At 49.8% G+C, this 21,974-nt stretch overlaps 1 protein-coding gene across 10 annotated transcripts in view; it reads left to right on the top strand.

Moving 5' to 3' along the window:
* SRRM1 (serine and arginine repetitive matrix 1) overlaps positions 1 to 10,898 on the top strand; it is a 17,736-nt gene extending 6,838 nt beyond the window's left edge. For 2 of the 10 annotated variants that reach the window (XM_054517211.1, XM_054517217.1), the window contains 13 exons: positions 236 to 436; positions 898 to 1,119; positions 1,640 to 1,759; positions 3,267 to 3,538; positions 3,647 to 3,727; positions 4,057 to 4,143; positions 4,747 to 4,885; positions 5,124 to 5,165; positions 6,891 to 6,998; positions 7,468 to 7,929; positions 8,893 to 9,070; positions 9,534 to 9,728; positions 9,904 to 10,898. In XM_054517211.1, coding sequence (XP_054373186.1) covers positions 236 to 436; positions 898 to 1,119; positions 1,640 to 1,759; positions 3,267 to 3,538; positions 3,647 to 3,727; positions 4,057 to 4,143; positions 4,747 to 4,885; positions 5,124 to 5,165; positions 6,891 to 6,998; positions 7,468 to 7,929; positions 8,893 to 9,070; positions 9,534 to 9,728; positions 9,904 to 10,008 — 2,212 coding nt within the window. In that variant the 3' untranslated portion in view covers positions 10,009 to 10,898. The remainder of the gene's footprint in view (positions 1 to 235; positions 437 to 897; positions 1,120 to 1,639; positions 1,760 to 3,266; positions 3,539 to 3,646; positions 3,728 to 4,056; positions 4,144 to 4,746; positions 4,886 to 5,123; positions 5,166 to 6,890; positions 6,999 to 7,467; positions 7,930 to 8,892; positions 9,071 to 9,533; positions 9,729 to 9,903) is intronic. The other 8 variants (XM_054517212.1, XM_054517213.1, XM_036396992.1 and 5 more) reach the window with 8 other exon arrangements.
* The last annotated feature ends 11,076 nt before the right edge of the window (positions 10,899 to 21,974 follow it).

Below are 21,974 nucleotides of genomic sequence, written 5' to 3' on the forward strand. Positions count from 1 at the left end.
CACAGGGCTCTGAGTGTGGCTGTCCCCAGGCAGTGCTGGGTGTCCCTGGGTGCACAGGGCTCTGGCTCTGTCTGTCCCCGAGCTGTGAGGGCTCTGTCTGTCCCCGAGCTGTGAGGGCTCTGTCTGTCCCCGAGCTGTGAGGGCTCTGTCTGTCCCCGAGCTGTGCTCTGTCTGTCCCCGAGCTGTGAGTGCTCTGTCTGTCCCCGAGCTGAGCGCTCTGTCTGTCTGTCCCCAGACGCAAGTCCCGCTCTCCCTCCCCTCGGCGGCGGTCGTCTCCCGTGCGCCGCGAGCGGAAGCGCAGCCACTCGCGCTCCCCCCACCACCGCACCAAGAGCCGCAGTGCCACCCCTGCCCCCGAGAAGAAAGAGGCCACTCCTGAGCCAGAGCCCTCCGTGAAACCAAAGGAGACTGTTGTGCAAGAGGCAGCTTCAAACAGGTGAGAGCTCTGTGTGTAGAGCCACGTGTTGCCTTTAAAAAATGGAACTATTATTCTACTACCTCACTGGAGCTTGGCTTGGGCAATGCCTGCTCCTCCCTGTGCCCCTGCAACAGCCAAAGCATTTATTTTAGAATCTTCAGTGAGGTTTCTTTGTCCTGTGTAGAATTCTAAGGGCAGTGTGCTTTGCTACCACTGTGATTTCATTGTCCTGCTCATCACTGACACTTGTGACAATGTCATGTTGACTTCCAGCTGATTGTCATCATGTAGCCTCTATGTTACTTACTCTTTTTGAATCATTGTACCACATTCTAACTCTTTTCACAGTTCTGGAGCAGTTTGTCAGAGAATGGGCAGGAGAATGTTTGTTGCAGGGGAGTATCTTGGCAGCTTCTAAAATGTTGCTCTGCAGGCTGTGGTTTGTGTATGCTTACGAATGAAGTCCTTATTTTTAACAGTGATATCCCAAAAGCTCCTAAACCTGAACCACCTGTACCAGAGACTAAGGAAACTTCACCAGAACGTAATTCAAAGAAGGAGAGGGAGCGGGAGAGGGAGAGGGAGAAGGAGAAGGAGAAGACTCGTCAGAGATCCCCATCTCGGTCCAAGTCCAGGTCAAGGTCCCGGTCCCGATCTCCGTCTCATTCTCGACCCAGAAGGCGCCATAGATCACGGTCAAGGTAGGGCTTCAGGTGCTGACAGTGAAGCTTGAGAATATTTTCTGCTGAAGATGCCACTAAATGTTCTTGGTTAGTGATGTTTTTAGAGGTGTTGAGCTGTGGATGTTTTGGGCCAAGTGAGGAGGATGCATTTGGTGTATAAATGTGTTTGGGAATATTTTGTTTGTGTCGATTTATGAGAAGATCCTCATGGTGACCAGCACTGATCAGAGAAGGAATTCAGCTGCTTAATATTGATAATGAGAATTGTGTAGCCTTTCTCTAGGACATGGGTTTGGTGTGAAAATGCTGTAAAATACTTTCTTTACCTCCTTTTTTTATTATTCTACTACTTAGTAGAGTGACATTGATAAACTTCAAAGCCCTGATTGTGTCTGTACATTTGGCATCCTCACCTAAATACAGCCTTGATAGGATGCACTTGGAGGAGAGCAGCTCTGCACTCAGTGCCCCGAGGATACATTTCCTCAACTATGGAAGTTAGATAGTTGCCTTTCACTGGAATTTCTGATGGTGACAGGTCTTACTCCCCCAGAAGGCGACCCAGCCCGCGGCGCCGGCCGTCCCCGCGCAGGAGGAGCCCGCCCCGGAGGATGCCTCCCCCACCCAGGCACAGGAGGAGCAGATCCCCGGTCAGGCGGTAAGAGCCCTGCTTTTTGAGACAGCTGAGGGGCTAAACCTGCAAAGTTAACGGGAACTGGAGCTGTGTTAGCAAAACTCCCTGTTCATCTCACCTTAGCAGTGGCAGGTGTGTGATCGGAGTGATGGAAAAACTGCAGTGTTGTGTTTCCTGAGTGTGCTGTGGGGGAGCACGGTTGCAGATGTGAAATGATTTTCTTCTGAGTTAGGGTAGTGATGAGAATTCCACCTTTTTGAAAAGTGGCTATTTCAGAGCTTTTTTTCTTTTTTGCTTCTTCAAATGGCTCTGGGTAGCTCCCAGCACAGGCTGACATGATATCCCTTAGGGCTTTTTTGCTTAAGTCTTAGTGCTTTTCTTTCCTGACAGGGGAAAAAAAAAATGAGAACGAGTTGGGAATTTTACTCATTGGGAATTTTTAATTATGACTTGTATTTCTATCCCATAAAATTAAATTTGGACTTGAAATATGTTTCTTCTTCATGTTTTCTTAAGATTCTTCAAGATTTGCCCTTTGGTGTTGAAAGTCACATTTTTCACAAGATAAGAATTGCTCTAGAGACAAAGCTCTTAGCTGCCTTGCAAAGTAAATGATGTGCTTTTGGCAGTGTCAAAATAGAGATTTGTCTTCATGGGGAGAGAACAGATTCTGATCCTTTTCATAGGAAGAGAATCAAAGTGATGCTTCTTGTGTACAGCAGTTGTTTTTGAGGAAGGAACACTTCTCTTCCTTTCTGTGACAAGGTGATAACTATTGCCTGAGTTTGTCAATATGTTCATTTCACACAGTTACTGGGAAAACTGTGAAAAGTATCAAACATGTATGTTGCAAGATGTACAAGAGCACCCTTTCAGCAAATGTTTATCTCACTCAAGGTAGGGTTTCTTTTTTCCAGGTTCTCAGGAATTCTGCAGCCAAAGGTGGATTCTGCAGGTACACAATTGCAACAGAACTTGCCACAAATTTTGCCGCAGAATTCTGAGGCCCTACCTTTTAAAATTGCAAAGTAAAGATGAAAAACTAAAACATAAGGATGGATAGATGGATTCTGAATTGTTAAGTTGTTAAGTTGTCTGAAATTTTCACCTCCTGGTGTAAAACATTTTAGTGTCCTTGCACACTATGCTCTTACCCAGATCTGCTCTGGAGACCGTTAAGTCACATGTGCTAACACAAGACAATTCTCTTAACCACCCAGAAATTAGAGAGCCCAACCAAAACTAATTGTTTCCAGGGGCAAAGCCTAGCTGTAGCCTGTAGATTGACAGAAAGCCAGTGAAGGTGACACTAACAATTTTTAGCTCACTGTTATAGTTAAGAATAACTGAAAGATTGGTCGTTATCCTCCTCTCCTCCAAAGCGAGCGTTGCAGGCAGTCCACCATGTTTGGGAAGTGCTGTTGTCTGTGGCTCAGTGTCTGTGCTTGCAAACAGCCGCAGTTCTTTGTTCTTTGTGCTGACGTGTTCCCCGCCGCGGCTGGCCAGGAGCTGATGTGCCTTTGATTTGCAGGAGAAGACGCTCCTCGGCCTCGCTGTCCGGCAGCAGCTCCTCCTCGTCCTCGTCGCGCTCCCGCTCTCCACCAAAGAAGCCTCCCAAGAGACCCGTGTCCAGCCCCCCCCGCAAAACGCGCCGGCTGTCGCCCTCTGCCAGCCCCCCCCGGCGCCGCCACCGGCCCTCGCCCCCCGGCAGCCCCCCGGCCAAGCCCCGCCGCTCGCCCACCCCCCAGCAGTCCAACCGCGCCCGCAAGAGCCGCGGCTCCGTCTCCCCCAGCAGGGCTTCAGGTGAGGGACACCATCGCAGCTTGGCTTGTCCCTTGGGGACTGCTGTTCACGTGCACCCTTGGAGGAATGGTGGGAATTGCAGCTGAGCTGTTGCGTTTTGTCTTGTAGCACCCAAACACAAGAGTACTGAGAAAAGAGAGTCTCCTTCGCCAGCACCCAAGCCCAGGAAAGCAGAATTGTCGGAATCAGGTATGGCTCTGGCTTCTCAGCTCTGCTGCTGGGTGTGGGGCTTTTAGTCAGAAATCCTTGGGCACGGAAGTGCTGGGCCCTCCAGAAAGTCTGGCATTGAAATCAAGAGTTTTCAGAACTCTAAAGATGATCACTCCTACTGCCTCATTCTGTCCAAGACTGCTTGGAATGAAAGTTCAGCCAAAGTGTATTCCAGCCTTATGTTATCCTAAGATTTGAGTCGGGGAAAACCCCATACCTGATGGTCTGCTGTCCATAACTTCGCTTCTGCCTGCATAGGCAAATCTTTATCCCTGGTTTAAGTGCCCTGTCCTTGTGTGTCCTTTCAGAAGAAGACAAAGGAGGCAAAATGGCTGCAGCAGATTCTGTCCAACAGAGGCGCCAGTACAGGAGGCAAAATCAACAGTCTTCATCTGGTATGGAGCACAGAAATTCCCGAAAACTGGGTTGTAGTTTCCTTTTGCAGGAAGTAGTTAAGTTCAAATACAGATTAAAACTATTTGCTCTGTGCTCTGCAGTGCTATTGTAAACTTAATTACAGATTTGCCACACATAATGAGGTCACTTTAATTATTACTCAGGAGGAATAAAAGTATGACTTTTAAAGGTCATTACATCTTTTGTTAATGGGTTTGCAGCTTTAAAATTGCGCTTCTAAACTCTTAACATCACCCACAAATACTGTGTGCTGTGGATTACATCATCTGTCCTTACTTTGGACTCTTTTATGCTTGAGATCAGTAAATTCACCTGGGTATTTTTGTCCACATAGTTTCAAAAAGCAGCTGCAGTTCACCTTTTAAATTACCTGTCTAGCCAAATTTTATGAGGACAGTTTGTATTTTTACCCAGTAGATTTATTTATCAGTTAAGTTCAGCCAACGCCTTCAGTCAATCTGTTTGAATTTCGGGTTCCGATTTGATGGGAGATGAGGTTGGTTTGAACTGCAGCATTACCCTGTCAGTGACCAGTGTCCCAAGGATCATTTTCCAGAGAGTGATTCTTTCTGTGTTTGCAGATTCTGGTTCTTCGTCTTCCTCAGAAGAGGAGAGGCCCAAGAGGTCGAACGTGAAGAACGGGGAGGTGGGCAGGCGCCACCGGCACTCGCACTCGCGCAGCCCCTCGCCCCGCAAGCGCCAGAAGGACTCCTCCCCTCGGTAAGTGCCCGAGCTCAGCTCCTCCCTCCCTGCTGCTCGTGTCTGTCTCTCTGCAACTCTCACCAAATGCACATCGAGTCATGCCCACTCTGCCCAGATTTCTTACAAGGTTTCCTTCCCATTACACTCATTTGGCAAAAATTGCTCTGACCTTTCTTTGATGGTGTTCATTTTTGCCTCAGATCCGTGGCAGATAGATCTGTTTTGTTTTGTTCTGTTTTCCCTCCACTGCTCTCAGGATGCAGATGGAAAAGAGGTGGCAATCACCAGTGATGAAAAGGTTGGTTAGAAGTTCATCTCTTAAACAGGCTGTCATTTATTTTGGCATGGATAAGCATTTGCCATCCTTTTGTCCTTTAGACTTACACACTCACGGTGAGGGAAATTCAGACTGATGTGCTGCTTCTTGTGTTGGACCTGGAACCATTTCACTGGCAAAAAGAGAAGGAGCAGCACCTGCTGTGTCCCTCACTGCTCACCCCTTGTTATTTCACATCAGCCTGTGACATCAATAACTTTGATGTTGTTACATCCCACTGATGCCTGGAAACAGCTGAACACTTGTGTTCCTCAGGGGCTCCTGGCTCCAGACACCCAGCTTTGGGTGAGCAGTGTTGGGTTCCTGCTGCCACTGACTCAAAACCCTCCTGCACACTTGCAACAAGCAATTGAGATCTTGATCTTCTGGGTCAGAGATGATTGAAACTACTGGAAGTAGACAATCAGTAAAACAGCAGTGACTTGTTTATTTGTGACACTTTTTGCTCTGTGTCTCTGTGTTGATCTAGAAATGCAGAAAGGTGCAGGAAGCTTGATGGGTTTATTAATTGGATGTAATGACCCTTGAGCAGGCTGTAATTAAGCCTTAGCTAGCAGATACTCCCAGCACACATCATGATGCAGGAGATAAGGATGACTCCCTCACCAGTGCAGACCTTCCTAATTATGGATCCTGTCAAACATTTTTATGGAAAACAGGTTGGGATTCAAAGGCTTTGATCTTGTTTTGCAACACACTGAATCCACATACTGCCTGTTGCATAAATACATCTTTAATTAGGACAGTCAGTACATTTGAAGGCTGGGGGTTTTTTGGATCATAAAAGAACATTTTGGAGCAAACTCTTATCTATAAAAGTGTGTTTCATTGCCTTGGAGAACAATACCCAGCATGTTTGAAATCAGATCTCACTTAATGTAAATGAGCTGCTTTGCTTTTTAATTGCTCTCAATTTTCCCTTATCCAGTCATTTTATCTTAATTGCTTTTTTTTTTTAAAAAAAGGAGTATTTCACTTTGCCAATATTCCTTTCCTTTAAAATTCTATGCAAGAATGTGTTGGATTAAAATTCCCTCTTCCAGAAGTCTGTTGTAAACCCTGCAAAGCAGAAAATGGCTCATTTGGTGAACAGTTTTAATCCAGAGAGCTGCAGTTCAGCAGCCACTCTAGTTTTTTTCACTGCATTTCAAGAAATAAATAATTTTGGATTTCAGATGGAGCACAGTTTCACACTGTGAAGAAAATTACCTCCACCCAAGGCAAAATTAGCATCTATCAAGTGATCTATCACTTATTCCAACCATTTGGTCTTTCTTTGGCTACAAGGTGGTGATGGATCAGGTTGTGCATGTGTGGAATTGTGTCCTGGGTGATGTGGTGGGCTCGGGGTGACAGGTGGGCTCAGGGTGACAGTCAGACACTGTGGTGGGCTCAGGGTGACAGTCAGGTGGGCTCAGGGTCACAGTCAGACACCGTGGTGGGCTCAGGGTGGCAGTCAGGTGGGCTCAGGGTCACAGTCAGACACCGTGGTGGGTTCAGGGTCACAGTCAGACACTCATCATCTCACACTCTTCAGAAAGGTTCAAGTTCGTTTCTTTCCATCAGTGCTCCCAGTAGAATTCCATTGCGAGGTGCATGAAGGAGCAGACTTTGTGCAGTGGTTGCAGAGCAGGGAGCAGCTGGTGGCTCAGCTGGCGTTCCCTGATCAGTCCCTGTTTTCTGCAGCAGCAGGAGGAGGAGGAGCCCCTCGCCGCCCCCCGCGCGCCGGCGCCGCTCCCCTTCCCCGGCGCCCCCGCCCCGGCGCCGCCGCTCCCCGTCCCCGCCTCGCCGAAGGTACCGACCCCAGCGGGCACCCCTGGGCACGGGAAAGGGCTCTGCTCCCAGCTCCTTCTCTGGGAAGCTGAGGGGGCTGCGGTGTGTTGGTGAGGCTGGGTGTGGTGGGTGCATGGCCTGGATGTCGTTGGGTTGCTGCTGCAAATCCTGAATCGGAATGACACAACCGTGGGATGGTTTGGGTTGGGAGGGACCTTAAGGATTATCCAGTCAGCACCCATGGCACGGGGTGGGACACCTTCCACTAGCCCAGGTTGCTCCAAGTTTTGTCCAACCTGGCCTTGGACACTTCAGGGATGGGGCAACCACAACCTTTCTGGATTTCAAGAGTTTTATTTTAAACTCTTTTGACTTCTAAAGAATTCTAGTTTAAATCTTGAGAAGTTCAAAGAACTCTGGAGTCCTTTTGCCCCTCTGCAGGGCACTGCTGACTGCCTGGCTGGCCCCTGAGCGTTTGTTCTCTTTGCAGGTCTCCATCACCGCCCCCGCGCAGACGTTCTCCCTCTCCTCGGAGATACTCGCCCCCGATCCAGAGGCGATATTCCCCCTCTCCCCCTCCCAAGAGGAGAACGGCTTCTCCTCCTCCCCCTCCCAAAAGAAGGGCCTCCCCTTCCCCCCAGTCCAAGCGCAGAGTCTCCCACTCCCCACCGCCAAAACAGAGGAGCTCCCCCTCTGCCAAGCGGCGCTCCCCTTCCGAGTCTTCCAAGCACAGGAAGGGGTCTCCTCCCAGCAGATCCAACAGGGAAACGCGTTCTCCACCCCAAAACAAAAGGCATTCACCTTCACCACGGCCTCGAGCTTCCCACCCCTCCTCCAGCCCCGCGCCGCCGCGCAGGGGAGCGTCGGCGTCGCCGCAGAGGAGACAGTCACCCTCACCCAGCAGCAGGCCCATCAGGAGGGTGTCCAGAACGCCAGAACCCAAGAAAACAAAGTAAAAAACCCATCTTGTCTGCTCTGGGTTTGATGAGGGGTGGTTGTTCAGTTGTAATGCAGTGGAAGTAGTTAAGGAATCATAGAATCCCAGAATGGTTTGGGTGGGAAGGGACCTTAAAGCCCATCCAGTGCCACCCCTGCCGTGGCAGGGACACCTCCACTGTCCCAGGCTGCTCCAGTCCCTGGCCTTGGGCACTGCCAGGGCTCCAGGGGCAGCCCCAGCTGCTCTGGGTACCCTGTGCCAGGGCCTGCCCACCCTCACAAGGAAGAAGTTTTTCCCAATATCCCATCCATCCCTGCCTCTGGCAGTGGAAGCCATTCCCCCTTGTGCTGCCTGCATAAAAATCCCTTCTCCCTCCTTTTTATAAGACCCTGAAATGTGCCACAAGGTCTCCCCAGATCCTTCCCTTTATTTGCTGGCTTTAAAGAAAACTTAACTTTGTCTTTAAACTGAACTGTGGAAGGGGACCAGCACTTCTCATTAGCTCAGAAATGATTCCATAAGTGACCATTCATGATAAACTGCTACAATTGTAAATATTTTTGTCTTTAGTGAGATGCTGCTTTTCTGAGCAGACTGTGAGAAGTGTGGTGCTGGCTTATGAGTTTTTTCAGAAGGAAATGTAGCTGAGTGGAAAGCCTTGCACAATTAAATAGCATTGCTGTTCTCTTGACTTTTAATTTGATTATAACTTAGTTAAAGCAGAAAGGCAGCAATCAGTTCTAAGCAGCAGCAGGGTTGTTTAACAGCTTTTCAGGCTGCATTATCCCTCTGCATTATGGATCCACTCTGCCATTGGATGGTTTTGCCTTTTTTATCACACCAGCAAAGCAAGTAATCAATTTTTTTAAATCAATTTCAATCTTCGAAGTGCAGCCTGACCAAGTGAAAGCACAGGTGTTCCCTTGGGTGTTGATGTTGCCTCGTTCTGTGTCTCAGCTCTGACTCTGTGTTCCCCAGGGCTTCCACCCCCAGCCCCCGGCGCGTGTCCTCGTCCCGCTCTGCGTCGGGGTCACCTGAGACAGCTCCCAAAAAACACCCAGGACCTGCATCTCCTGCCCGCTCTCGCTCTCCTTCTGCAAACTGGTCACCTGCAAAAAAGGCCAAGAGCCCAACTCAGAGCCCGTCACCTGCCAGGGTATTTGTCTGCTCATCAAACAGAACTGTACTCAGAGGGCAGCCTCTGCTTGGGAGGGCTGAACTGCTGAGCAGCCCCAGGGTTGGTTATTCATTGGGGGAAACTGCTTGGGGTCATTCTTCATTGTTAAAAACTTCTAAAAAGAATTTGTAACAGGAATTTTTCAAGCTTAACATCTCCAAGTGTGGGAGAAAATAGTGCTCTATAGAAAATCAGACTTCTGGGGAAAAGTCTGTCCCTTTTCATGAGTGTATGTGAGTTTTATGGGCTACAGAGTGAGGGGGCCTGTTTATGGTCAGGATCCTATGTGCAAACTCAGAGTATTCCCAGGGGAAGGAGAACAGATTGTTTGGTATCTTCACCTCCTCTTCTGAGGTGTTTCCCAGGGGCAGTTCCATTCTTTGCCGGAGAAGTTTGAAACCTTAGAGATGAGTTGTAACATGTATTGAATTATTTATTACAGAATTCAGATCAAGAAGGTGGTGGCAAGAAGAAGAAGAAAAAGAAGGATAAGAAGCATAAAAAGGATAAAAAGCACAAGAAACACAAAAAGCATAAGAAGGAGAAGGCAGCAGCAGCTGCAGTGGCTGCTGCTGTGGCTCCAGCAGACACCACCTCAGCACAGGGAGAGCAGGAAGCAGAGACAGAACCCAAAAAGGTGAGAATTTGGGGCTTTGTCAAGGGTGGGCGTGCGCTGCTCTGCCGCTGTTCTGACAGCCCTAATTCCAAATGAGATTTGGGGTGTGTGATTCCCTGTGGGCATTTCAGGGCTGGGAGGGCTCAGCCTGGCCAGGCCAGGGGTGTTTGAAGCAGCTCTTTGTGTTTGTTTGAAGGAGACAGAAAGTGAACCCGAGGACAACCTGGATGACCTCGAAAAGCACCTGCGGGAGAAGGCCCTGAGGTCCATGAGGAAGGCGCAGGTGTCCCCCCCCTCCTAGGCCAACCCTTTGATATAATGTACATTTTATTTGGTTTGTACTCAGAATTCAATTTCAAATTGCTAAATGTGTTTGAGCTTTAGAATATAACATTTGTTGTAATAATTGCTAGGTTGAGGTTCACCATGTACAAAGGGCATGGATTTACATTACAAAAGGTGTCCACAGTGTACTAGTGACATTCTTTCATTGACAGTCAGCATAATTTCATTTAGAGTGAGACTTTTTAGAAGCAGTAGGAATTTGTTTTGGAGGTTTGAAACATGACCGTCAGTTCCCTCATTTCTTTGAAATCCAGCAGAGCCTTGAGCAGAATTTGTGAGGGGCTCATTTGACTTCTTTTGTATCACTTACATGATGCTACTAACCTTTGTGGTTTGTAGGCTTGCCCAGGAGTAAAACCACTGCAGAATTCAAGGAAGTACATCTCTATTTTAATGCTTTCTACTGTTGCCTGTATAGTCTCCATTAAAGCCAATCAAGAATAGCAATTTAGAGTGGTACATAAATGAAAGCATGTTGTTTACCAGGACACTGTGGGTTTATATTGATGTAACATGTTGATTTGGAACACTGGAATTTCATTTGTATTTTTATGTTCTTTTTTTAAAGGGCAGTTTCCATGATCAGCAGACCCAGAAAAAATAATAATAATTCCTTCAGTTCCATAAATTTTGTTTGTGAGCTGTCGTTGCCCCATTCATAAATCTTGTCTCGTTACGGTTCTTCGGAATGGTCTGAGCAACTTTCAGAGCTGTGTTCTTTGAAAGTTTAGAGGAACCTGAACTTTGGATATTGTCATGTTTTCACTGTTCTTTGTTTTTGTTTTTTTAACTAAAGCTATATAAAGCTTGTGGATTAAACAAAATAAATTTCTAAATTTAAACAGATGTTGGCTATTTTTATCTGGACGTTTACATTTGCTAATCAGCTTTGTTTTGTGCAGGGTTAATGACTGCTCAGAGATGAGAAGGTGTTTGATCCACTGTGCTGGCTCTGGAAAAATTGGGGCTTTTAACTGGCCTGGTGGAGCAGGAAAAGCCCTTTAATTAGTGATGCTCCTGTGGAGTTCTTGCCAAGCAGGAGTCTAACAGCCTTACCTGGGCAGTGCTCTGAGAGGATGGAGAAGCTCAAACTCAGTATTTGCTGTGAAAATTGCTGGTCAGAACAAGTAAAGTGTTTGAAGGCCCTGCAAGAAATGAACAGCAGGTTGGATTAACTTGTGGAAGGAGCTGTAGTGGTGTGGGAGCTCATCTGAGGAATCCTGGGGGCTCCTGACTTTCCAGAATCATGGAATCACAGAGTGGGGTGGGACCTTACAAAGCACCCGGTTCCAAGCCCCTTTTAATCCCTGGGAACTTGCTGGGTTGCTGCTGTGCAATTCTTGTAAAATCCCCAGCTGTGTTTCTGAAATCAGCTCAGTTCTGAAGCCTGAGGTTTTTCTGGAAGGTGCTTTTGAATTCTTTTTGTGCTGCAGCTGCAGCAGCTGTGATGTACACAGGGAAGTTGGAGACGGGTGAGCCTTTCCTTGCCCTTGTGCAGGGTCTGGCCTGAGGCAGGGCTGCTCCAGGCCCTGCCTGGGAGGGGAGGTTTCAGGGCAGCTCCTCTGTGCTGAACCTTTTCTTTCTTCACATGGATGTCAATGTGTGCTCAAGTGCTTGTAAACCTCCTCCAGGGCTGGAATGCTGAGATCACCTGTTACTAAAACGTGTGTGATAAATTCCAAGAAGCTTCTGGACAGAGGCATTTTTCAAAGTCCATTTGGGTGAATTTGGTGCTTGAGGAGCCACAGACCTGAACTCAGGACGTGCTGATCCTCATTCACTTGGATTTTCCCTGCATGTCCTGCAGGGGTGCAGCTCCCCAGGGTTTAATGCCTCCTCCTTTATCATCCCAATCTTGCTTCTACCTGGGTTTGGTGACCTCTGAGTGCCTTTTAATCTTAGCACTAATAGAAGTTCTTTAAATACATTCTGGGCCTGAGTCACTGCTTATCCTCCCTCACACCTATTTCCATCTCCTGCCTCCAGGCCTGATAAAGGTCCTCTGGATGGGCCAGGCCTTCCCTCCCCATTTCCATCTCCCTTGTAGTTCCTATTGTTGCTGCTCCCCCTGCCTCTTTTCTTCATCTATCCATAAAGAATGGTGTAGGCTTAAAAAGAGCAATTAAATGCAGTGTTTAAAAAGAGCATAACTTCTAAATTGTATTTAGCTTAGTATTTTAATTTCTTCTTATCCATTCAAGTAGTAACATTTCATCTAAATATCAATTGGAGTAATGAGCCCTCTCCTGAGCTGTTGCACAGACCCTTTTGAGCACAGAATCTCTGCTGGGCTGGGTTCCATCTGTGTCTCTGCTGTTCCTGACACCACTGAATTCTCCCCTGATCCTCTGATTGAGCTCCCCTCATCCAAACCCAAATTGTCTGATCCCTTCCCCACTCCAGCTTCTTGGTTAACGTCTCTGTTTTTAAATCCTTGTGTTTGTAGTTCAGAAATGACCCTGCAGGTTCCTGGTGTGATGAGGCAGGACCTACCTGGATCTGCTCGTGCTGAATTTTGGCTTCCTGACCCAGGCCACCCTCGTGAAGTGACAGACACAGGTCTAGGTAAGGGACTTGCTGCAGTGATTGTATCCAACTCCACAAGAAGTTTAATTGGGCTGTGTAACTGCAATGGAACTGAGTCCTCAGCAGTGAGTGTGAGGCTGAGGTGAGTCACAGGTCAGTCTCTGTAGCTGCTTCTGAAGAAAGATGTTTGTTGTGTCAACAAGTGGCACAATGGCAGGTGTGTGTGCAACAGTTCCAAGCTTATGGAAACTCAGGGCTGGATTGTTAAATTTTTCCACTTGTGTGACTTTGGCAATTTGCCTGGGAGTGCTCGTGGAGCTTCCTGAGCCAAGGGATTTACCCTGAATTGCCCCAGGACACAGAACTGTTCTGCTGCTGCTCCCTGGGAGCCCAGGGATCAATCCCAGCAGCAGGGCAGAGCTCTGTGCTGGGAGCCGTCCCAAAACCTCCCTCACCTGACACAGGTCCATGTCCTGAGCAGTGAGGGCTGCAGGGAGGGACCTGGGCTTGGAGGAGCAGTTGTGCACTGTGACTTCATTCCTGCAGCACCAAACTCCAAGCCCCTGTGTGCTGGTGTCAAAGCAGCTCTGGGAGGAGCAGCTCAGCAGGGCACAGAGCTGGATTTTGGTGGAGTTCATTCCACCTGTTGTGTGTCATAACTGATGATCTGGTACAGGATCATCTCATAAACCCTTGATTTGTCTGCTTGAAGTCCACTCTGGATGTCACCAATGTCTCAAGGCACTGACAATTCAATGGAATTGTGTTTCTCTTAAATCAGGTCTTACTCATAAATAACTATTGGAAGTAATTCTATCTCTTCCAGGGTAATAAAGAGATTATTGAATCTCAGCACAATGGGATGGGGAGTTGTGTATTCCCAGACTAATCAGCAGTTTGACTCTTGAACTTTATGCAGCAATCCTGAGTGAGTTCAAAGAGGCTGGAACTGCTGGAGTCCCTTCAGCTGGGTGTGACACAACAGCTGGGGATGGTCCCCCCCAGTGGCTGGAGACAGAGGATGTCCTGTACCAGCCTCTCTCATCTGGGCTCCCTCTGGCTCAGGATCAGAGTCCAGCAGGACCTGGGGTCCTTCCTGCCGTGTGGTGACACAGCTCAGCTGCTCTGAGCCAGCTTCTGGGGGAGAGAAGTGCTTGGCTGTTATCACTTGTTCAGTTTAGTTCTGACTTGAGCCAGGGTTTTTCCTTCTGTTGTGAGCAGAGCTCAGGGAGCATCCAACATGGTTAGAGATCTTCTGGTCCACTTGTGATGGTTTGTGTTTGCTGCCTTGGTGGCTGGAGGCTGTCAGGTGGTGAATTGTTCATATATCCCATCCCGAGTGTGGATTGAGCCTTGGGAAGATGGCTGGGGAAAAGTGGGGTTGATTTTAATTGCTCTTAAAGGAGGAGAACAACCAATATACAGAGGGGGATGATGTTCAGAGTGGTCCCCAGTTCTCACTGCAGGTCTGTACCTAAACATCCCCAGGTGGCTTTGGCTCTATCTCACCAGGCTGGGGATGGACTGGAAGCTGTTTCTGAAGGGATGAGGATCACCCTTTGTTGTGGAGCTAGAATGGAGGGTTTGGGTTTTTTCTTGCCTTTTTTCCCCATGTTTTATTTAAAATCAAGAGCCACAAAGTGCCTCCTCTGGGGTTTGCTGGTGTCTTGTGCTGTGTCCGAGCAGCAAACGGGAGCTGTGTGGCTCCAGCCCATCTCCCAGGGAGAGAGAACGCAGTGAAACTCTTCCCTAGCTGGGAGTGCCGGATTTTGTAATGGGATCCGGCCAGCTCCGGGGCAGTGAGTCACGTCTGCCGCAGCCGCAGCCGCAGCCGGGCCGGGTGAAGCCGGCGGTGGGGCGGGGGTGACGCAGCCGCGGGGCCACCCGCGCTCCTTCGTGCCGCGCTCTGGGCTTGTGCAGAGCCTGGTGTGGGGTTGGGATAATCCTGAAAATCAGCGCTGCAGGAGGGAAGAACGTGCTGGCTCCCAAAGGGGGCTGGGGTCAGCGCCAGGAGCGCAGCTCCCCACGGGCCGGGCTTTGCTGCAGGAGACAAGACTGAGCCTTCAGTGCAAGGTGTTTTAATCACCAAGTCATTGATTATCTTCAGCGCTCGTGTTGTGGCAGATTCTGTAGGAATCGTGGTTTTTTCTCGTTCAGGGTCAATCCATGGGGAGTTGTGTGGTGAGCACCTCCCAGAGCCAGGTGTGAGCCTTGACCTCCGGGCCCAGCCTGGGATGGGCTCAGGAACCCTTCTGAACTCCACATCTGCTTCCCCGGGCCAGGAGCTGCAGGCAGGAGGGATGTGGGTCCGGAGCGTCCTTCCTCCCACACAAAGGCAGGATGTGGCTGCCCCGGGCAGCTCCCGAGTCAATGCGGGCTTTGTGCTCCCTGCCTCGGGCTGGGACCGCCGGAGCCGGGGCTGCTCCTGCATGGAGCTGTTGAATCCCAGGAGAAACGGAGAAGGGACCTTGTCCAGCAGATCCTGGGGGCTCAGGCTGCTTTTGGCGTGGGGCTGGTCCTTGTGCTGATCCGAGCATGGGGAGGATGATGCTCAGAATCCCTGGGAAGTTCAGGATCCTTCTGTTTCACTAAAAAGAAAACACGGAAAGCAGCGCTGGGGGAAAGGGGATTGAGGGAATTGTTCGGTTCCCCCACAGAGGCTTTGTGTTCAGTGCAGGGGCAGAGCTGCAGCTCCTGTAATTGTTGTGGCTATGAAATAAATGGAATTCTGCTGCTGACATCAGCTGGGGATGGCCCCTGGAGAGGAGGGTCAGCGTGAGGGGCCGGACTCTCCAGAGCACGTGCAGTCCTTATCAGCTCAGCCAGAGCTTCCTCTGAGTTTGTTCCCACCCCTGACCTGTGCTGAGCCGGGTCCTGCTCCGGGCTGGCCCCAGGTGCACAAAGCTCAGAGGGGTCCAGCCCCTGACCCACGTGTGCAGTGGGAGAAGGGAAAGTCTGTGGGGGCACAGCCTGGGAAGCTCTCAGGAGGTTTTTTACCTGGGGGGGCTTTTCGTAGTTCCTCGCTCAGGCTTTAAAACTCGAGCTTCAGATGAAACCAAAGCTGAAGGGACGGTTGTGAGAAACGTGGATCCTTTCTAAGGGTAACTCCCCCAGGCTTCCCCTCTCCAGGAGGGAGGAAGCTCCCATTAAAAATTGATAGTCTCCCTGTCAGCTGGATTTTAATTCAGCAAGTGGATTTGACTACTGATGCGAAAAAAATTACCTTTGTCACCGTGCTGATATTTTTTTAATGAGACAGAAATGGTTTGGCACCTTTCCAGCTTATTAAAACCTTTGTGAGTCCACAGGCACCGGCACAAGGGGACGAGAAGGGAAAATTGCATTAAGTGCATGATTGGCAAAACAAAATCGAGCTCTTATTTATTTATTTATTTATTTATTTTTAATCTATTACAAGCCTGTGAATGAATCTTCTATTATTTATGGGGGAGGATAAAGGGAGCCGTCCCTGTGGCTGCAGGCAGACTCTGCTTTCAGTTCAACTCCTCTTTCCAGACAGGGAAAGGGGACACCTGCTGTTATCCAGGACAGAGATAAGTGAAGGGAGCTGTGTGAAAAGGGAGGAATCCCCATGTTCTGTGGGAGAACGGGGCCCTGGGGATGATTGATCTGCACGGGCGCTGGGTTTGTGGTCTGTGGGTTCCAGCTCAGCACAGGGTGAATTTCTCCACTGGATAAAAGGGATCAGACCCTTTCAGCCTCTGCTGCACCCCAGGGTGTCCATCCTGCCAGAGCAGCTGCAGGAGCTGCTGCAGCCCTGAGGCTTTGCTGCTCAGAGCAAAGGGGCCTAGAAGGGGCTGGCACCAAGCCCCGGAGCAGGGGCTGTGCAGAGAGGGGGTTCCCCCTGCTGCCAGCAGAGGATTTGGGTTTATCCTCTCCAACTGCACATCCCACTATTGATGAGCAGCCAGGGTACCATTTGAATTTTAATGACATCACAGATACAGCACTGCTAATTGCTCATTTGCTTATCTGGAATGAGTTTTAAATCTGTGAAAGAAACCTGAATCATGGAAACCTCCTGCACAGCTGATCAGGGCAGGGTTAGAGAAGCAGCTGTCCGTGGTTTAACCCCTCAGAGGCAATTCCTCCCCTTTCCATCCCATGGCCCACCTTGCTGCACTGATCAGCTGGGATTCATGGCTGGGATAAGAGCAAAGGATTTAAAAGGGGAAAATCTCCACAGCCTTGGTACTCAGAGAGATGCTCTGAGAGCCTGGCTGGGTTGGGACATCCCTGGCTGGGCAGAGGGATGGCTCCAGTCCTCAATTATCTCTCCCGGGTTTGTGCCTAAGTTTTTGCCTCTAACCAGCTCTTATCGTTGCTCAGTAGGAGCCCGAAGAGCCTTGGAGCAATCATTACACAGACAAACCACCGGGGTAAAGAGGTGATAATTACAATTGCAAAAGCAAGGACCCGATGATCTGAAATACCAGAATTTCAGCCTGAGCAGGTCGAGCCTGTGCTCAGATAAGGAGCAGAGAGACAGGAAGATTTGGGAGCTCTTGGTCCTGCCCTGCAGGATTGTTGTTGTTCTCCCCATCTGCAGGGCACAGTGGCTTTGCTGGGGACCGCAGCTGCTTTTTGAGTGGGTGACTCAGGAGGTTTGAGTTCAGTTCCCCGTCCTGCTGTGGGTATCTCAGGGGTTTGGGATGTCATTCCCTTGGCAGTGCCTCAGGCTGCAAGGTTTGGAGAAGGTGGAGGAGTTTCTGTCCATGTTTGGAGAGCTGGAGCACTCTACATGCTGCTGCAATGCAAATAATTTTATCAGAAAGATTATTTCTAAATCCTGGTAGAACTGCGAGATCTTGGCCTCTTGTCCTGCCCACAATTCCTTTCCTTTCCTGAGTACTTGGAAAAAAATCTGGCTCCCTCCAGTGTGACTCAGGTAGGAGGAAATCAACCCCACATTCATCATGTCACTGCCTGAGTCAGATCAGCGTTTACGCCATCGCTTTGGAGCAGGGTGGCTCTGGGAGAGGCGTTCCCTTGGTTCCTGGGGATCAATGTCACCCTCCCAGATGTGGACTTTGCCCAAGGAACCTCCTGGAAAGCTCAGGGGGTTTGGGATGCACAGCCTCACCCCACAGGCAGAGCAGGGATGTGGAAGTTCAGCTGGTGCCCCGCTGTCCAGAGGGGGTTTGGGTCTGTGCAGGTGCCAGTCCTGCCCTACGGGGGATGGATTATCAGGTGCCTGCACTGATGGAATCAGTCATGGAAGGGACCCTGAAGATGATCCAGTCCCACCCCTGCCATGGGGTTCCACACCTTCCACCATCCCAGGCTGCCCATCCCTGGACACTGCCCGGGCTCCAGGGGCAGCCTGTGCCAGGGCCTCCCCACCCTCACAGTGAAGAATTTTTTCCTAATGCTCACAGCTTTGGATCAAGCCAGCCTGGTGATAAAGAGGTTTTGTGTTGGACTTGGCTCTTTTTTTGTGAATCTTTTTCTCTCTGATGTTGGGCTGCACCTCAGAGACCAAATTGAGCATGGTGGTGTCATTGCTGTGACTGGATTGATCCCTGCAGATCCATGGGATCTGGAAAGGAGCTGCTGCTTCCCCTTTCCCCACACACAAAGGGCAGCACAGAGCCAGCAGTGCCTTCCCACAGCTCCCCTTGCCTGTGTCCCTCGGACCTGCAGCCCATTAAAGCCCCCAGCAAACAGAGTTTCTGCATTTCAGCTGTGGCAGAAGCCAGTCCTCGGTGCTGAATCCAGCTGGGATGTAATGGACAGGGCTCACTGGGGAGCCCAGCTACCAGCAGCTTCCAGGCTTTGCTGATGGTGGGGATTCTGCAGGAAACCTCGCTGCTGTTTGGTGGCTGCTGCAGGGGCCTGGGGCTGCTTTAACCTCTTAATCAGCCTCAGCCAGGCAAGGTGGGGTTGTTATTCTGGGAGAAGCAGGTTGTGTAGTGCTTTTTCCTTCACCAAATCTCCTTATCAGCCCAGGTGTTTGAATCACCTGGGGACTAACCTTAAAAGAAAACAGCCAATACCTGAATTTATTTACTTTCAAGCAACTTCTATACATAAAGGTGGGGAAATACAGATTTTAATCAGGCTCACTAAACTAGCTTTTTTTTTTTTTTTTTCTCAAATAACTTTTCAAACCAGGAATGCAGTGGATTTGGGGTTTTCATTGAAGGACTCCTGTGTGTCCAGTGCTGCCATGGGAAGGTTTCCCAGCACTCAGACCCAGCTCCATCTCTGCCTCTTTATCTTTTCCAGGTCTCTTCCTGCAGAAGGGAGAAGCCCAAATCTTTGTTTCCTGATGCTCACAGCAGAGGACAGGCTGGTATCTGAATTTGGAAAGTAGGGCAGCGAGAAACCCTGGGCAGAGCACAGCAACAGCCTCCTGCTGAAAGGGGAGAGTCAGGCTTTCAATTCCTGCTGTTGTGTGTGTGGTCCTGGGAGCCAGCTTTCCTTCCCCCCCTTGGGTATCACCTCCAAAGCAGGGAGGTGACAAGCACTTCAACTTCCCCGTGTTCCAGAGGAAGGAGGTGAAAGCTCTGCCTGTGTCAGCATTCCCAAAAAGCTGCCCCTGGTGCCTCAGTGGAGGGGAGCCACTGCAGAGGGAAAGCTGCAGACAATGCCTGCTTTGTCCCCTCCCTGCTTCTTGGGCGCCCTGAGATGCTGAGTCCAAACATTTAAGCACAAATGCATTAATTACCATCCAGCTCCCCGGGGAAAGGACCACATGCCAGTATCCAGGGGAAACAAAAAGGAAGAAGCACGGGAAGACCATTGATGATTAAATTACCCCAAGTGCAATTACTGCCACCGAAAGTTCTTGATGAACATTTCCTAGAAACATTGAGTTCTCCAACCTCTGCGCTCAGGCCACGGAGCACAGGAATGACCCAGACACTGTGGGATGAGGTCACCTTCCCACACAGTGCCAGGGGATGTGTCCTGTGCAGGGTAGCTCTGCTCAGCCCATGGCACTGAGCTGTTTGCTGTGGCAGCTGTGAGCTCCAGGGCCGGCTCCACGCGTGTCCTCAGCTGCTCACTGCAGCTAATCCTAAAGTTTGGCAGCCACCCCGGAGGAAAACGAGCCATGCAGGGACAGCTGGTTGGGAATCACAGCAAGCTGCAAACAGTCTGACACCGGCAGAAGTTGGGTTTCCCCCGCAATCCTTGGAAGTCTGGCAAAGCAAACCCTGCTCGACGCAGGGGCAGGGGGAGAGGAATGAGCCATAACAAATTCATCCCTCCCAGGAGGCAGGGGATGGATGGAGCCCAAAACCCCTCTCGGTGCCTGGATGGGAGGGAGGAACGTGGAGCTCCTGGGATGGCTCTGCTGAGGGGGCAGCAGCTCCTCAGGGCATCTGTGACACGAGGGCTGGGCCTGAGCTTCCACTGCTGCATCCCAGGCCAGGATCCCGAATTAGCTGTGGAATGGGAGTGCTGGCATTTACAGCCAGGGTGTGGCAGCCCTGCTTGCCTTTAATAGGTGTCCCTGGGCAGGTTCCTCTCCCAGCTGCGTCCAGCGTGGCTTTGAGGAGCTCTGATGAACCCAGGAGAGGCTCCTGCCTCCAGCCACAGCCAGCACTGCATGCCCTCCTTCCCAAACCTCCTCAGCATCTTTCTCCTCACAGCACTTTCATCATCATCATCATTTACAAAATGGGATGTTCTTACATGTGTCCCACTGAGTGACAACATGACCTGTGTGCTGAGCTCCTCCCCTGCCTGAAAAATTCCCCGTGGAAATAAAAACCCATTTTTGAGCACCAGGGTCAGCATGGCAGAGAATTCCACTGGAGGAACACGCACAGCCAGGGCAGGGGAGAGCCTGCTTTGATATCTTTAACATCTGATGCCTCCAGTTTCAAAAGCACTTGGAAAGTCTGAGATGGAAAAACTGCTGCAGAAAGGCCAAAACTGCTGGAGAAGTGAAACAATCCCATGTGTTTTTGCTGCTCTGCCAAATGGGGACAGAGCTCCTGAATGCAGCATAAAATAATATTGAGGGAGTGACCCACTGAGCACACGTGGGGGGCCAGAGTTGCTTTGTTCCCACTCTGTGGCTCGGTGCAAATTTAGCTTTGAGTAAGTCCCTGAACTTTCCTGACTCATTCCTCACTGCTGTTAAAGGTGGGTGATGCTCATTTCCCTATGGATTGTCAGGAGCTCTGGTGATATATTATGTAAAGTGTGGACAAATTAATTCTAAGTGTTCTAAAAAAGAAATAAATAAATCCAGAATAATACAAACAGCAATTACTGAAGGAGGAAAGAATTGAGAGCTTTCAGACTGAACATTGTTAGATGTTTCATTTGAATGGGGAGCACGAGAGGTTTGGTAAGTGGTAGCTGGAAACCAGGAAAATGTCATCTGAAAGTGAAATAATTGAAAAGATATTAAAGCAGAGCCAGGGCTGGTGCAGCTGGGTATAAATGAAATAAGCTATTAGCTGCTCTGCGAGATAGCAGCAGGGGAGAGCTTTTGTTAGAGCAGAAATGCAGCAGCGATGAGGGAAAAACAGCCCTGGCAGCTCCTTTGTGGGGCTGGGAACATAAAAAGGCCCCAAGAGCCTCGCAGACCTCAAATTTGTTGCTCTACACCCACTTTTGTGGGCGCTGTGGGAGAGCTGTTCCTTTGTGCTAAACCACTGCCTGTGCTCCAGCAGGTGGGTCTGGGCTGTGGGAGCCCTGGGAAGTACTGCAGGTTTGACAAAACCCTGGGATTTTAAACTTTTTGGGGAAGCAGGGAGGAAGGCTTGGTCCTTGGCTGAGGGGGAGTGCCTGGCTCAGCATTCCTTGTCCTGGAATAAGGACTCAGCTCCTGCCTTTCCCAGCAGGCAGAGGATCCAATTTTCCTTTGCCCCTCGTTAAACCAGTCCCAGAACCCACATTTGGTCCCAGTTGGTGCAAATTTCTTACTCTGCCATGCAAAACAAGTAAATGCAAAGCCTAAGACAGATGCTTGTAGAGTCTCGGGGACAACCCCATTTAAGGGAAATTTCTTCCCTTCTCTTGGAACCCACGTTCCAACAACAACAACAACAACAACAGTGGGACAGTGTCCTTCGTGGTACAGGCTGCAATTAATTAAGGGGGAATTACCAAGGGAGGTTCCTGGCCAGGGCTGGACTGCACAGCCCCACATCAGTTTGGTTGCAGTGCCACACCAATTTCCAGCCCAGGCTGTCCCACCCCATGAATCAGCGAGATTCCTTGGACTCTAAACCAAGCACTGACGGATTTCCACTGGCTCCCGGGGAGCCGGGGCTGTCCAGAAGCTGCAGGAACAGGAATAAAAAGGACTTTGTCACATCGGTGGCCCTGCCCTATCAGCTCCGGAGAGGGGCTCACAGCAGTTTTTCCTGCTCCAGATGAATTCAAGGGCATTCAAAGCTGATATTTGCGTAA

This window comes from Molothrus ater, chromosome 24 (genome assembly GCF_012460135.2).
Source record: "Molothrus ater isolate BHLD 08-10-18 breed brown headed cowbird chromosome 24, BPBGC_Mater_1.1, whole genome shotgun sequence".
Taxonomy (NCBI): Eukaryota; Metazoa; Chordata; class Aves; order Passeriformes; family Icteridae; genus Molothrus; species Molothrus ater.